This window comes from Anarrhichthys ocellatus, unplaced genomic scaffold (genome assembly GCF_004355925.1).
Source record: "Anarrhichthys ocellatus isolate YVR2014 unplaced genomic scaffold, GSC_Weel_1.0 scaffold3, whole genome shotgun sequence".
Classification (NCBI taxonomy): Eukaryota; Metazoa; Chordata; class Actinopteri; order Perciformes; family Anarhichadidae; genus Anarrhichthys; species Anarrhichthys ocellatus.
The window spans coordinates 8,038,548-8,053,597 of record NW_022280033.1 but is presented as its reverse complement, the minus strand read 5'-3'; the positions used below and the strand labels follow the sequence as shown (position 1 = coordinate 8,053,597).

The window sequence follows — 15,050 nt, the reverse complement described above, 5'->3', positions numbered from 1 at the left end:
GATGGCTTAATGCACCTTTCAGCATCATCATTACGATTGTGTTGTCCATCTTTCCTTTCTCCACACAATCTCCTGCAACAAAGCAACCATGTTTATCTCTTGGAAAGCCTTGATTCTTATGTAAATGGATGTAGAACATTTAACATACTGGCCTCTGTGATGGTGTGAGGCATACTGTTATGTGACTGTCTATTCTTCAGTGTATTTCTTCCATTTACTCCTATGACTGGCTGCTTGGACCGTTCTCACCACACCGTAATCTGGCCTACAAAACAAAGCCGTTCATTATTATGATTTTATGCAAGTTGTACTGTCAAATCTAATCTGCAGGACCAGTTTGCTTCTTTGGCTTACATTCAAAAGGATTATTGTTATTACACAAGAGATATGAAATCATCCTGACTATGTGGCACATGTGGATCAGACTGAATGAAACAATAATGTGTCACATTTGTTTGCGCATTAGTTTATTTTGACTGCAGTGTAAGATCTGTTACCACACAGCAAGAGATCTATTTTGATTTTAATGAAAGTTGAGGCTAGTGATTAAAACATCCTCATTTTTGTCAAGTGATTCATATTAGGCTTTGAAATTGAATTATTTATTTATTCATTTGCAGGTGTGGGAAGTTGTTTGATCTTCAACTCGAGCAGTTGATGTAGGCAGCAATTATTAAAACAAACTAACGCGTTATAACAAACCTACAGTCTATACATGTCATAGAACAAGTAAAATTAACATCTCAGGCTTATTTATCAAGCAAGAAAAGGAACAACTGACTTTCTGTCATCTTCATTTATCGACACTAAATATACTTGTTTCACTTAAACCAACCAGCCTTAAAAATAGGTACAACTTATCACCACGGAGAGCTTGAGACACCGATCAGTGTGGGAACAGGAAGCAGGAGCCACAATTGGCCAGCAGCCAAAGAGGTTCCACAATTCATACTTAAGATTGTGCAACATTAAGAGAGGATGTACTGTCTGCAGACAGTAAAGTTCCTGGTGCTGAATGCAGATAAAAAGAAGTGTGTTTATGTCCGTGTGTTTCTCAGTTATTTTGGATTGGAAAAGTATCTGTCATCTCTGCTTGATTACTTTAATAGCCCTTTTTCCAGCTTGGGTGAATGATGTATCTGAAGTTTCCAGCCTCTACAGAATGTTACAGCTCAAAAACTTTCAAAGACACAATGGCCTTCCTGTACTTGCTGCTGATGCAAGATAGATCTGATTGTCAAGTTCTTCTCAAAGCTTACAACACTGAATGGTGTAGCTGCATCATATCCCATCTGTCATACTATTAGTGATTACATTGAGCTCTTCTCTGCACTCACTTGATGCACTTGACTTGACTATGTAATCTGGTTATCCCCAGAATAAATCAGAGTTGTGTTAGTAGTAGAACATCTTCCAACACCGCTTCCTAAATTTGGAGTACGGAGAGAGTCTGACAATTAACAACTAGATGTGCTGTATGCAAGTTTTGAACAGCCATTAATAGCCATGCTTGTTATGTGGCGCTATGGATGGCAAAATACCCTTTTCACTGCAGCCATGTTTCCTTCATGTAACAGGGTAATAATAAATGGTATTAATTCACCTGTGTTTATCCTACAATGACATTTCAAAATAGTTGCTGTGAAAAAGGCCTTTTGTAGGTTGTTGATTGATCACATTTATGATCCCCTGACTATTCATGTTGTACCATCATCAGGTCAAAGTTTTGATTTGTCCAATACTGTGGTTTATGACCAAATACCTGCAAATGTACTGACACACCCATCCTCATCTGTCATTTTATGTTCAGTGCTAATTAGCAAATATGAGCATGCTAACTCGCTAAACTAAGATGTTGAACATGTAAACATTAGATCAATTGTATAGGGGTTTCTATTTTGTATGTGTGAAGTGGTTTAAGATCTCTCTCAGTCATAATGCTCCTTAAATGTAAACAATGCATATTCTGCTCAAAGAGAGTGTGTGGTTTAAAGCTGAGATTAGGGAGAGAGTTTTATCAGTAAGTTTGACATCGCTACGCTTTTTGTACCGTAGTTATTTTCAATTATCAATTTGCAGTCAGGAAATTATATTTGTATTTGGGCGGTTTTTGGGCAATCCACAGAGGCAAATTAGCTGTCAGCCAAAGTGATGAGAAAAAGTGGATGGTTTCACTCAGGCTGAAATTAACCCAATTTTCATGAATAGCAGGGTGTTCATTTTCTGCCCTGTATTGACAAAATTATGCTCAAGGCCCGATATAACCTCAGCATGCACGTACGTATGACATGCAACTCACTCAATATGGGAGGAAATAAAAAATCATTCATATCCATCTTCATAATTCCCTGGAGGAAGAGATTGCTGCAACACCATTTGGGATCTGTGTTTACTGAATAAAACAGCTGCAGCTTTTTTTCCCCTTTGTCTTCTTGACGCTGGTTTACTTTGGCAGACATGCATAAACAGACAGATGTTTTTCATGTCAAATTATATCAAAAGCAATTAAGCATTTGGAGTGCTGAGATGGCACTGATATTACATCCCCCCTCATTTGGTGATGGCTGCAATGCACTTATTTCACTCATGGCAGGGCATGCTGCACAGTGGGCTCCTTGACAGCTGTGCTCGTGTTTGTACTGAATGTGCATGAGTTTGTGCCTGAGTGAGAAAGTTAAACACTTCTGTGCGAGTTTTCTGAAGCGAATACCCTGCATTGTAAGTGTGATTTCACACTTTCCATAATTGCTCCATAGTTGCTGGTTGACCACTCCACACATTGTGAGTGCACAGACGTGTTCAGTTTGGAAATGTCTCAGTTGGAGGAGTTAGATCATCCTCCTCTTCCTCGTCTTCCTCATGTCAGGCATCACTGCTCAGACAGCAATTATGCGCCGCAGAGGCCCCACAGTCATGCTTGCACAAGACTGTGATGGGAAGGGGTGGAGGCTACTGGATGTTTTTCTAAATTGACTGAGTAATGCACCCTCTATATTGTACTTATTGTCTTTGGAGGGGGAAGGATATACACATCTACAAAAACACTTCACATGAAGTTGTAGACGGAGCAGATAAAAAAATAAATAAAAATAAAATTCACATACCGTTTTCTCATCCCTTGATAACCTTAATTCCTGCATTTATTTCCTATTTACATATCTTATTAACTTTTATCCTATGATGTGAATGCTAATGAACACAGAAGTATTTTATTAGCATGCAATGTAAAAAGTTGTAATCTCTGACTGCGTAAGCATTCGCTTTGAAGTGTTGTTTGATCAAATGCCTGTGAAAATGTAATGTCAGTAGAAAAGTTATTGCACTCTAAGATTGTTCATTATCAGGTAAATGGGCCATGAGCTCCTAATTAACTCTTTCCAGAGTCTCGGTACCTGAATTGCAAAGGCTGATCTCCTTTTGGTCTTTAGACTTTTGAACATCCAAAATACAAACTTCACAGGATCTCAGTCAGCAAGCTGTCGCATATGGAGTCCCCCAATGGGCTTTAAAAGTAATCAGTAAGATGTTAAAATCACTTCTAAAATTAAGTAGCAAGTGAAGTGACGCCAGGATAGGGAAATATGCTCTCATTTTAGTGCCAGAAAGATACTTATTACCATATCCAGAAGGAGGGGAATTACAATAATCCAAATGGGACATTACAAAGGAAGTTGCCAGGCTTGTTTTGGGGAGGAATCCACTTAATAGATATTATGAGTGTGAATTAGATGTGGAAGAGGCAGTTTGAAAACATGCCATGAAGAAATGAGGGTCCCCTCAGAGATGTTCTGAAATGACCTACACAAAACGTTCCGCCAGAGAGTTAAAGAACAGTACTGTGTTGACAATGGCCACCCAGTGCTAGCTAAGTCTGCTAAACTATATCAACTGTATCAAACATTGCATGATGTAGAAAACTTGAAAAGGATTTCTCTTATTGTTTCATAATCATTCATTTCTTGTCTTGAGGAAGGCAGTTTGAGCTCTGTGATAAGCTTTAAAAACCAGACTGAAACCTTCAGACTGGGTTCTCATTAATAAAAGCTGGCAGTTGATCTATAATTTCCTCCAGAACTTTTGCCAACAAAAAAAGATACTTGAGATGGGTCCAAAAGTCACTGGGACCAAGTGCAAACCTTTCCAGCAGAGGTTCAAATGGTGCATTCAAAAAAAGACAATGGCAACAGTGAACCATTAAACTCCTGTTAAGGAGAGCTTTCCTACTTAATGAGCTATAACTGAAATTGTTGTTGATATATGTATATCCTGCAGCTTTTTAAGAGAGTTTGGTTCGCATTGCATCTATTTTCACATACCACCTACACAGGTGCTCATCATTCCTTTAAATGAAGGTTCATTTAAAGGAATGATTAAATGCTGAAAATATAGTTTCACTAACTGTTTTCTCGCCTTTTGAAACAATTATATCATTGAACTTTACTTACGTAGTTATGAGTTAACTGCTTGTTATTACCCTATCATACCCACGTATTTCCTTTTTTCTTCATGAGACAGATGACAGTATAGAGGCAGACTGTAAATGAGGGGAGCGATAGAGGGGTATTACATGCATTAAAGATCATGGCCAGAATCGAGCCCGGACATTGTATATGGCGTGCACCGTAAACATTTGGCTACCAATGCGCTCCATTATGTCTTTTGGTTTGCTTCATTGTGGCACCCTCAACCTTTTATGAATTAAGATCTTGGATTAAACTCAAAGCATATTTCAAACAGGAATTCATACTAAAACCAATACAGCTTTTTTTCATACTAAACCTGGAGCCCTATCAGAAACAAACCTCCACACTTATCTGGTGCCATCATCTGCGGATGCCAACGTTATTGATATTCGGGATAAAAGTAAGCCCTCTCTGTTGTCTCTGTGGGGTTCGTCCACTGTGAAGGCCAGATCAGAGGCTCCTCTGACCGGAGATGAGCCTGACTGAATCACAGGCTGCTAAAGAGAGAGATTTTATTTATTTAGAAATTAAGGACATATTCAGCACGGTGTAACTCAGGGTAGCACTTGTTTGTCAAGGTCTGACAGACTCTGGCATCCTAATGACTGATGAGGACAACAACTTTGCTGTGTGAGATTGAGAGAGGAAATGCCCAGAACAGTGGGAGTATTGACTGTCAACGCAAAAAAAAGCTGAAGTTCAAATAACTTGAGAAAGAAAGAAGGCTCACTCCGCCCTTCCTTGTAATATTATTAGTGGTGTAATTTACGACCCGAGAGTTTCAAAAAGATGTAGCTCACCACTCAAGTTACTGAGGCAGATATATTTATGAAAAGCTGTGTTTTAGATTAATGAACAAGCAACAGGGGGGTCTTTTGACTTTTAAATTAAATTCTTAGTAGATACATTTTTCAGACGGGGTTTAGCACAAGTAAGACAGATAATTATAGGTCTTTGTGATTACAACACACAAATGCATCAAACCCTGACTGCTGCAAACGGGGAGCACGCTCATTAATAGTAGCATAAAAAAATGCAGGAGTGGGTATTATAATTACAAGGCACAAGCTTCTATCACACTTCCGTCTGCGCTCCTTCCAGAGAGCCTGAGCGATGAACCTGCTTCATGAAAGGATGAAATTCAAGATGTTATGGGCAGTAATTAAAAAAAAACACATTAAAACATCACCACCCTCTTAGGTTTTACAGCTGGCATGTCAGGTACTTTTAGTTTCCACAGTATTCAATATATATATATATATATATATATACTGTGTATATATATATACTCGAGTTGTCACCAGCTCACTTTAGGCATATTGTTGATTACATGTGAAATATGTGTGCATGTAAAAGGGATGAATTAAGGTAATTCAAGAAAAAACAAAACATGAATAAGAACTCTGTATAACTCGGTGATTTTGCTCACACGGTTCAGCCTGTCATGGTGCTATAACTCCTAATGACTGAAAGCTTTATATTTGATTAGACAGTGAAATTTAAATTAACATTCTCTTATATCTGAATGACATGGATGATTTTCCTACACAGCATGAGTAAATGAATATGTGTAACCTAAATATACTTGTGTTACTCTGTGTTTGATCATGTGAATTGTTTATTCTGTTGTTGCCATTAATTGAAACATCCTTCACTTTGGCCCAAAGCACCGGCGCTGAGTTTTGTACAATATATTCACCTGAATCTCCTACATGATCTGTCTCATGTATTTTTAAAACTCTCTGGATGGACGGATAACATACCAAAACGATACTGATACGATTTGTTACAGAAATTAATCAGTTATTTTTCAAGTCAGCATGTATGTGTGAGGTAACTGTAAATTGCTTCAGAAAGATAGAATAAGAAAGATTAGACCAGAATAATGGGCTGTACCTGTATTTGCTACAATACCCCAATAAACAGTGTGACATAGCACTAATTTATTACTTTTCATAGTTTTTGTAGTATGCAGGCAGCTTTCTAATTACTTTTCCTAAAACTTTTGAAACAGTAGTTTTGTAATAAGAGTCTTTTGCTTTTCACTTTTTCAGCAAGGTGTACTTTTACTTAAGTATGTATTTGAATTCCATTTTGCGCCACTGATCTCAATGGAAACACCTTATCACTGCTCCTGCTGGCTTTTTCTTGATTTAATGAACCACCAGTTATTTCATAAATCAACCAATTTAGCCACTAATGAATAAAACAATCCTCAGATTTAACAGGCTTTGGGAGACTTATCCCAGAGGGCTGATGTGGCAAAGTTTAAATCAGTCAGTTTGAAAGCTGTGGAGTATAAACCAGAAAGTGTTGGAGCCCTCAAGGATGATAATTATCGACTTTAGAGATTTACCTGCATGTGGAATAGTCCACATATATCTGAGGCATTATTTCCTCTTTTCTTTTAGGGCTGTTGAGTGGTCAATGCAGGAGTAGATAAAAATAGTAATGTTAGTTGTTTTTTTCAGAAACGCTATACAAGGTAAAAAACCTATACCACAGAGAAAAACTATTCTACTGTTTTAGATATTATAAAACCGTTATTCCAGTAAGCTTCATGGGAGTATTATTTATTCGTGTTCTTTGTTTTTCATTTCTTTTCATTTCAGCTGATTGTTTGTAACTAATATGACCTTTATCCTCCAGTGCATTTGCTTTTTTAGTATTCTTTTTTAACAACAAAACATTTTTTCAGTGCCAAACATGGGTTTTTGGAAAACATATTTATTGTTCCATCAACAAGAGGGCTGTTTATTAAGTAAAGACTACTCTGCCTTCACAGGTACCGTTTTGGTGGAAAACATGCAGATAAATGGCCGAGCCCAAGACCCAGGCAGAACCATCTCACTGACGTTGCTTGACAACTATTACTACTGGGTGATACTGGAACCAGCACGACAGAGGCTCTACCTCAACAGCACCGGGCGCATTCTGGACAGAGACGTGAGTACAGGACTAAGGATGGTGATGTGTATGGAAATCAGGGGAAATAAAGTCACCCTTGTGTCTCTGTGTTTTTAAGTAAATCTATTTTCCTTCATTTATGAATACATGTGAGCTTGTTGTGCGGAACAGTATTTCACACAAGCTATTAATCACTGGTCTCATGGTAATGATTCAGTGTTGTGTACACACGGTATCCGTTTAATGTTAATCATAGGTGAGTCAGTTTCGTCATACTTATTTTTACCAGGGCCGTTTAAATGTACTAATTCGTCAACATTATTATAATTTCTGAGGCCAGTGGGAGGCCATCCACATGATGAAAAAACAAAGCATATTCAGAGGTTTTAATTGGCTGTTTAGGGTGATGTGGTCTTTTTACAGTAGCGGTGACAAAAAGTTTAAAAGAGGTTCTAAAAATGTTGTATCTTCTTGTGCTCATAATACAACGAAGAAAAGCAACCAATGAGTCGGAAGATTTCCACTAGAAAGTACGGTGCAGAACGTGCATAACGTGCATAACGTGCGTTGAGTGCGTTGAGTGCATTGAGTGGATGGCCACAGCAGGAATAGACAGCATTTTGTTAATTAGACACAAATTGTTGTGCGTGTCCATGCACTTTGAAACGTACTTTACTATTATTATTTATTTCAGGAATCTATACAGGAAATACATATTTATACAGGAAGTGGTACGAACAATTACAATATTTTAAAGCTCCCCCTAAATTTCTCAAATGGCTTTCTGGTATTTTAAACCCTGATCATATTTTTTTGTTTTTACTGACTAACTACTACCTGCACACATGACAGAGAATGATCAGTGACCTGGATAAGATGTTAACTTTCCATACAATCCCGGTTGCTATCAGGGTGCTCCAGCTAGCATATCCACGTTTCTCACAAGTGCAACACAGCAGGATGCTTCTTTCATTTTGTTATGTTGCCTCCTTTTTTGTGGTTGTGTTTCATCTTTCATGCTTACAAACAGATAAGGAAGGGGATAAATCAAACATGGCATGTGAGATGGCCAAAATAAGGTTTTTGCAAATTTGACTGATATTAGCAGTCATGACAAAGTGATCAATACGATAAGGCAATTGATCTTGCTTATAATCGTTTAATCTTTACCATTACCTTCATTTGAATAACTAATTGTAGCTCATGATGTTTTTTACTGTTGCTTAGCTACAAAGAGAAAACATTGTAGATGTAATGTAGCATCAATTTTGCATTGGTTCAGCCTAGATTGATAATTAACCCCTAGTGCTAAATATAGTAAGTGAAGGAATAAATCCAGACATTGTGTCTGTATGTAATGTGTTCAGTTCAGTTCTGCAGGGTACCCAGTAAACCTGCAGTGAATACAGATCAGTTAAAATGGTAGAGTATAGGATGTGAGGTGTGGGGTTCACTGGGTGTTAAGTGCTGTGACTGCCGTGGGAAAGAAGCTGTTTTTGAAGTGTGTGCTTAGGTTGTATGGACTATGGGGGATGGAGCTATACTTGAAGCTGCTAATGGGAATATCTTAGAAATATGGCCATTTAACGGGAGAAATGACAACAGGGGAGGAGTGCATGGGAATCAAACCTTTGCAAGTGAGAAGGAGAGAGGGGGAGGAAGAAGCTGACCAGGCTTCACCATTACTGTTTCTAAATCCAGGTGACAGGCAGTGGTGGCGGTGAGACAAGCTGTCGCTGTCCAATATACTTTTTAAACAGAACATTGCACAAGGCCGGCAGCTCTGCTTGATCAGACATTTGAATAATTTACTACATTATTTATTTAAAAAAGCGATATAAGGCTGCACAGTAAAATAATAATTAAAAAAAACAATAGCTGTGGTTTGTTTACACCAATATAATTGCACCAATTCATCCAGACTGAAGTAGAATCAGTCAGGATGGATTCAATGTCAGAATACAGCTCACCAAAAAAAACACATTGATTCAAGTAAATTGATTTAGTAAAAAACACTGGTGGATGCTGGAAAACAGACTTTTTTCCCCCCAGAAACCTCTCTCCCCTCTGTCTTATAGCTTTGATTATCATTTGTATGTCTTGTTTGTTTGCTGTACTGGTTAGGTAGCTTGTTTACTTGGAGTATTTTAAACCAGTGGAGGTCAGTGCAGCGGCTCTCATTTGATTATCTCCGAGAAAGTACACATGTTGTTCACATATAACAACGTTCAGTGTGATTCTTCCAGAGAATGAAGTGTCTTTCTTTCTCTCTCTCTCTCTCTCTCTCAGCCACCCAACTACATCACCACCATCGTGGTTCAGGTCCAGTGCACCAATGAGCTGGTTGGTACTGTCATTTTCCACGAGGTACGGATTGTTGTGAGGGACATGAATGACAACACCCCTCGCTTTCAGCAGCCACGCTACTATGTTGCCGTAAACGAGGTAAGGGAGCAACTCCTGTTGTTGTCTCTGTGGGATTTGTAAATCAAGACACTCTGTGCAGAACTTTAATGTTGATTGGACCAGTTTTGTTTCATGTGAATAATTAGACGATTCCAGTGAAAATTGGTGCAGCCTGTGAGCTATTTTCATCCTATTCATCTCGGTTTCCCCGAGTCAGATCCACAAATGAGGACAAAGTGGCATACATCGCTGTTTGCCACAGAATCTGTTTGTTTTTATCCTACCAGTGGGGTCACCAGAGTCTGAATTATTCAAATCACACTGATGATCATCAACATGGTCCTGAAGAGTCAAATTAAGTTGTTGACTCAATGTTATTGAGGAACGGGACTATCCTACTGCCTGCAGCTATTTATTAGCTAGGTTCTTGTTGACTACACATTATTATGTTTCATTTTTGATACAGAAATAATATCTTCATCTTTTACAACAATTCTGTTCAATGTGGCTGTACGAACCAGGTCCTACTCCCCTGTCAGACATAACAGTCTCTACAGTACGTAGAGATCCATGCTAACTGGCCAGTCAGGAAAGCATTGAAAGAATGTTGTTGCTGCTCGCTCTGCATTCATTTACATACTTCTTCTCAACACCAGGCGTGATAACCTTTTGCCTGCGGAACAAACCTGCAATTCATCAAATCTTCTGAATTTACAGCTCATGTGTTTTGAGATTAGGAGATAATTCCCTGCTGAGTTCCATTGTTTACACTTTGTGTACATTGCATGTTAGAGGTTCCTGTCACAGTGTGTTATCCTAGCCGTATGCAGCTGCCCCAGCAGTATAGTGAGTCATTCTACATTGCTGTCAACTTCTCCCCTGAACAAGCGCTCCTGCTTGCTGCCTGGTCCTGTGGACCAGAGCTGAGGGCTCTGGGGAAAAGCTGTGGTTCTCATACTTACTTTTTGTTATTCTGTCAGCACGTAAGTCTTCAGACTGCTGCTGACTGCAACATTTCCTCTTTTAGATATTTTTTTTCTTTTTGTGTACTAATGGGCTTGGGTGGCAACAGTAATAGCTATATGCATGGCAGGCTCCCTGCTGTAAGTAGATGTTGTACTCACAGGGGAATGTTTGAGCAGTTGACTTTTCTTTCAATCTCATATTTTCCTGTAGCTCACACCAGTTGGAACGACCATTTTCACTGGCTTCTCAGGAAATAATGGAGCTACGGACATTGACGATGGGCCCAATGGACATATAGAATATGGCATCCTTTACAACCCCAATGACCCGGTATATGGACGAGTCACGCCATGATAAACACCCTCTACACCATTGTAAATTTCTTCAAGAGTCATGACTTATTGCTCACATCCACCTTTCCTCCTGTCTAATCATATCAACTCTCTTTTTCTTTCAGGCATCAAACAGTACAGTGAGTGTTGCAAACACCCTTTCAGGACACATTATTCTGGCAGAGAGGCTAAACTATGAGGAGAGAACTCGCTACCTGGTTTTGGTCCAAGCTAATGTAAGTGGCTTTTGATTAATCTGGTGATAAGTCCAGTAAGTGCTCAATGTCAACAAATTATAAATAGACTCTGATTGTATACGTTTTTTTTGTGAGGTAAAGAACTCACTTGCAAATACACAAATATATCAAGATTCCCTTTTTCTTCAGTAGCAGCGGCTGTATTCACATTTGAAGCGAGGAATTGAATCACTTAAGGTCCTCTTTCTTTTGGCCTAAGAGAGTAAGAGAGTGTTTCCACCATATTTCAGATCTTTCTAGGTCTAGAGAGAGGACGTTAATAACATGACGTCATTTAACTAGCACAAATTCAGAGATCGCTCACGGTCGGTGATTAAAGCAGAGACTATTGAACCCTCAATGCTTTCAATACTACTTACTTGTTTTTCTTTCATTAAAAATGATTGAAGCTGTCTTTGAGACATTCTATGATAACTGTTGGTAGTATGTATTTTCCAGAGCAACTTTGCAAATCAGAATTAATTATGGATGCATAATTATGGATGTTACTTGAGGGAGGGAATTTTCCTTTCCACTCTCACGGGGCAACATGTCTGTAAAACAAGTAAACATGTCAGTACGAGTTATAATGAAGGCACTTTTATTCTCTTTTTCTAGTCCTCACCCTAAGACACTAGGCAGTAAATGTCTGTTGACCAAGAGCTACCGCAAAGCCACTGGCCAAGCATTTGACTTCAATTAGACAAACACCCAGGCTGGGATTTAAGGGTTCCCTGTTTCTATATCAACAGTGTTGGATGTTTCAGAACCTTATTGATTGAAAGCTGTGAGTCTCAATATACAGAACCTTTCTTCACAAAAAAACAAAAGCAACAGTTATCATGTCACATCATTATAATCACTTCCCAGTCACTGATAACATAATCATTTACCTTAACAAGCAGTGGTCGAATATTACACCCAATACGATAAAAAGGAAGCACTGCAGGACAGATAAGCATTTAGCAGTTAACCAATCTTCTATTCTCTCCATTTCCTGCATGAGGGAGCAAAAGACTCATTCCTTTACTCTGGCAAGAGGTCCTCCAGGGAGATTTTTATTTTCTCTTGCAAGAGGACATCAGAGTAGAGAAAGAAAGAAGACATGGTATTTACTAGAACTCTGTGCTGCTTGTGTCAAGAGTTCAATTACACTAACAGTGCAGATCTTTGATGTGCCGTGCTGCTCACTTCTCAGGGCACAACTCTGGGAAGCAGCAGTACAACAGTGGGCGATCTTTAATGATAGCTGCTGAAAAGATGTGTTTTATTGGCAATAATTACTTCATAAGAATGAGTTTAAGTAGAATATAGAGTCGTACTGTTCTATCTGGTTTGAAGTGGTCTGATGTTTAATTTTTGCATCATAATATCGCTTACATTTAAAAACATATGCATTTATTATGTTGCAAAACATTAAGCAAATCAGGCAGCTAACTTCTGACATTTAACATGATGCTTTAACAAATAATTTATATTGTAGTAAAAAAAAAGCCATTTGTTTAAGTGTTTTATTTCAAAACGCTCCTACGACCTATTTTTCAAATTGTCTTGTTTAAACAAGTTTTCCTAATTGCATTGAGATAACAAATGGGTTATTTAGAAGTGATGATGGTCTGCTGTCAAAACAGCACATTCAAAAATTATTCTTTTTTTATACTGCAGAAAATCTTTCAATCATGTTCTACTTAAAGCATAAGAAAATGTGTTCCAGTACCCTTTCCTGAAGCCAGACAAATGAGGAAGAAAAACAATGAATGCATGACTGTGAGCTTCCACAACGGCAAACAACTATAATATATGCTCAAGAACAGCTGCAGAGATCTGTCATGGTTTTAAAATGTGATATTGATTAGAGCTCAAGCAGTGTGTGTTTACGGTGCACGAATCAACAAATCGTCTGGGAGTTTGAAGTTTGAAATTGAAAGCGTTTTCTTCATCTTCCAGGACCGCGCTCCATACCCACCCAACAGACGAACTGCTACCACAACTCTGACTGTGGACGTTCTGGACGGAGACGACCTGGGCCCCATGTTCCTGCCCTGCGTTTTGGTGAACAACACCCGTGACTGCAACCCCCTCACCTACCGTGTTGCTATCCCTGAATTCACTGAACCGGTAAGAGAACCATGCAGACGGGCAACTGTGAACACGCTGCTGTTCCACAAGGTCATTTTAACAGAATTCCTCCTGTTATTGGTATGTGCATATTTATATTTTCATCTCCAGTCATCCTGCGTGTGCCACATAGATTCAGATTTGTGATACATTTGTACTACAAATGTTCAACTATGCCAGCATGTTAAGAAGCCTAATTGTCCGCTTACACCTTGTCTTTGCCTCCTCACATGTAGGCAGAGTAACATTTGCTGTTGTGTCTCAGCATGGTTATTCCAGGGGCATTTTCTGGTCTGTTGGACCAGCAATTAGAGCTGAAGGCTGAGTTGACCTGGGATGACAGCCATAACACTGCTGGAATTCACAGAAGCAAGACAAATAGAGAGGGAGATGAGATAAAGAGTCTGAGGTGGTGCACCAATAGAAATGATATGTATATCTATATCTATGTCTATAGAATTCTATATATACTGTGTATTTCTATGTATTACTGAACTGATATTAACTGAACTAGAGTTAAAACAATCTCACATCAAGGTCATCTGAGCACTGTTCTGGAGGTTTCTATCATATCACATTGTCTTCATCAGAAGATGGAGTCTGATCAGCTGCCATGGAACTACAGACGTGTAGACTTTCCATTATTCAGAGCACCTCAAGGACTTCTTATATAAGTGAAGAGTTTGACAGTTTATTCTGGATCTTTAATTAGGGCTGGGCAATACAGCGATATTATATCCATATACTATTCTAGATGTCGTCATAGATTTTGGATTTCGTAAAATGGCAAAAAAAGTGTTGTGTATTTCTGGTTTTAAAGGCTGCATTACAGTAAAGTGGTGTACTTTCTGAACTTAACACACTTCTTCATTATTTTCACATCACATATTTTGTGAAAGCACCAATGGTCAACCCTATAATATCGTCCCAATATCGCAACGAGGTATTTGGTCAAATAAATTGTGAAATTAGATTTTCTACATATCGCCCAGCCCTAACTTGGGAACAGTAGTTAACAAACAAGCTCAACTAAAAGTCTACTTACTCGCTTGTTCTGGTTTTTTTTTTAACTGTATTACACAGTTGTCATCAGCAGTCTAGACCACATTAGACAAGTGGACTGGATTGAACTGTCTTGAATTGGATTGGACTGGAGAAGTCTGGATTGGACTTGATTGGATTTACTGCACTGTAGGGGATTGAGGTTGGCATTGCAGTGTCTTCAAAGCAGGAAAGTTTGCGAGTTTGTTGCAGTCGTTACAGTATTGTATACTGCTTGAAACAGAGAAAATAATTACTATAACTATAAAATAACACTTTCACATTAACCACAAACTGAGCATGTGTTGTTAATGTGAATTATTGTGACGTCAGAGCATTTTCCGAATACGTAGAATTGCTTGATTTACAAATAAGTGCCAAGTTATTTTGTTCTTTTTGTTAATTGGAGCTTGACAAACTAATTTATAGTTTGATTAGCTCCACAAACTGAATTATGATGAAACTATAGGATACACAACGCTGATAATTCTGCTCTGAAGCAGTATTGGGAAAAGACTGCATCAAGCATTGGGTTAAGTGTGTGGGTTGACATGTGTCGAACATATAGATTTGAACTGAGA

General features: G+C 38.5%; 1 protein-coding gene across 11 annotated transcripts in view; it reads left to right on the top strand.

The window, feature by feature from the left end:
* The window catches only part of LOC116400010 (protocadherin-15-like), a 188,174-nt gene that overhangs the window by 84,060 nt on the left and 89,064 nt on the right, over positions 1 to 15,050 (top strand). For all 11 annotated transcript variants that reach the window (XM_031877626.1, XM_031877682.1, XM_031877658.1 and 8 more), the window contains 5 exons: positions 7,249 to 7,409; positions 9,660 to 9,815; positions 10,953 to 11,072; positions 11,200 to 11,310; positions 13,258 to 13,428. In XM_031877626.1, the coding sequence (XP_031733486.1) occupies positions 7,249 to 7,409; positions 9,660 to 9,815; positions 10,953 to 11,072; positions 11,200 to 11,310; positions 13,258 to 13,428 (719 nt within the window). The remainder of the gene's footprint in view (positions 1 to 7,248; positions 7,410 to 9,659; positions 9,816 to 10,952; positions 11,073 to 11,199; positions 11,311 to 13,257; positions 13,429 to 15,050) is intronic.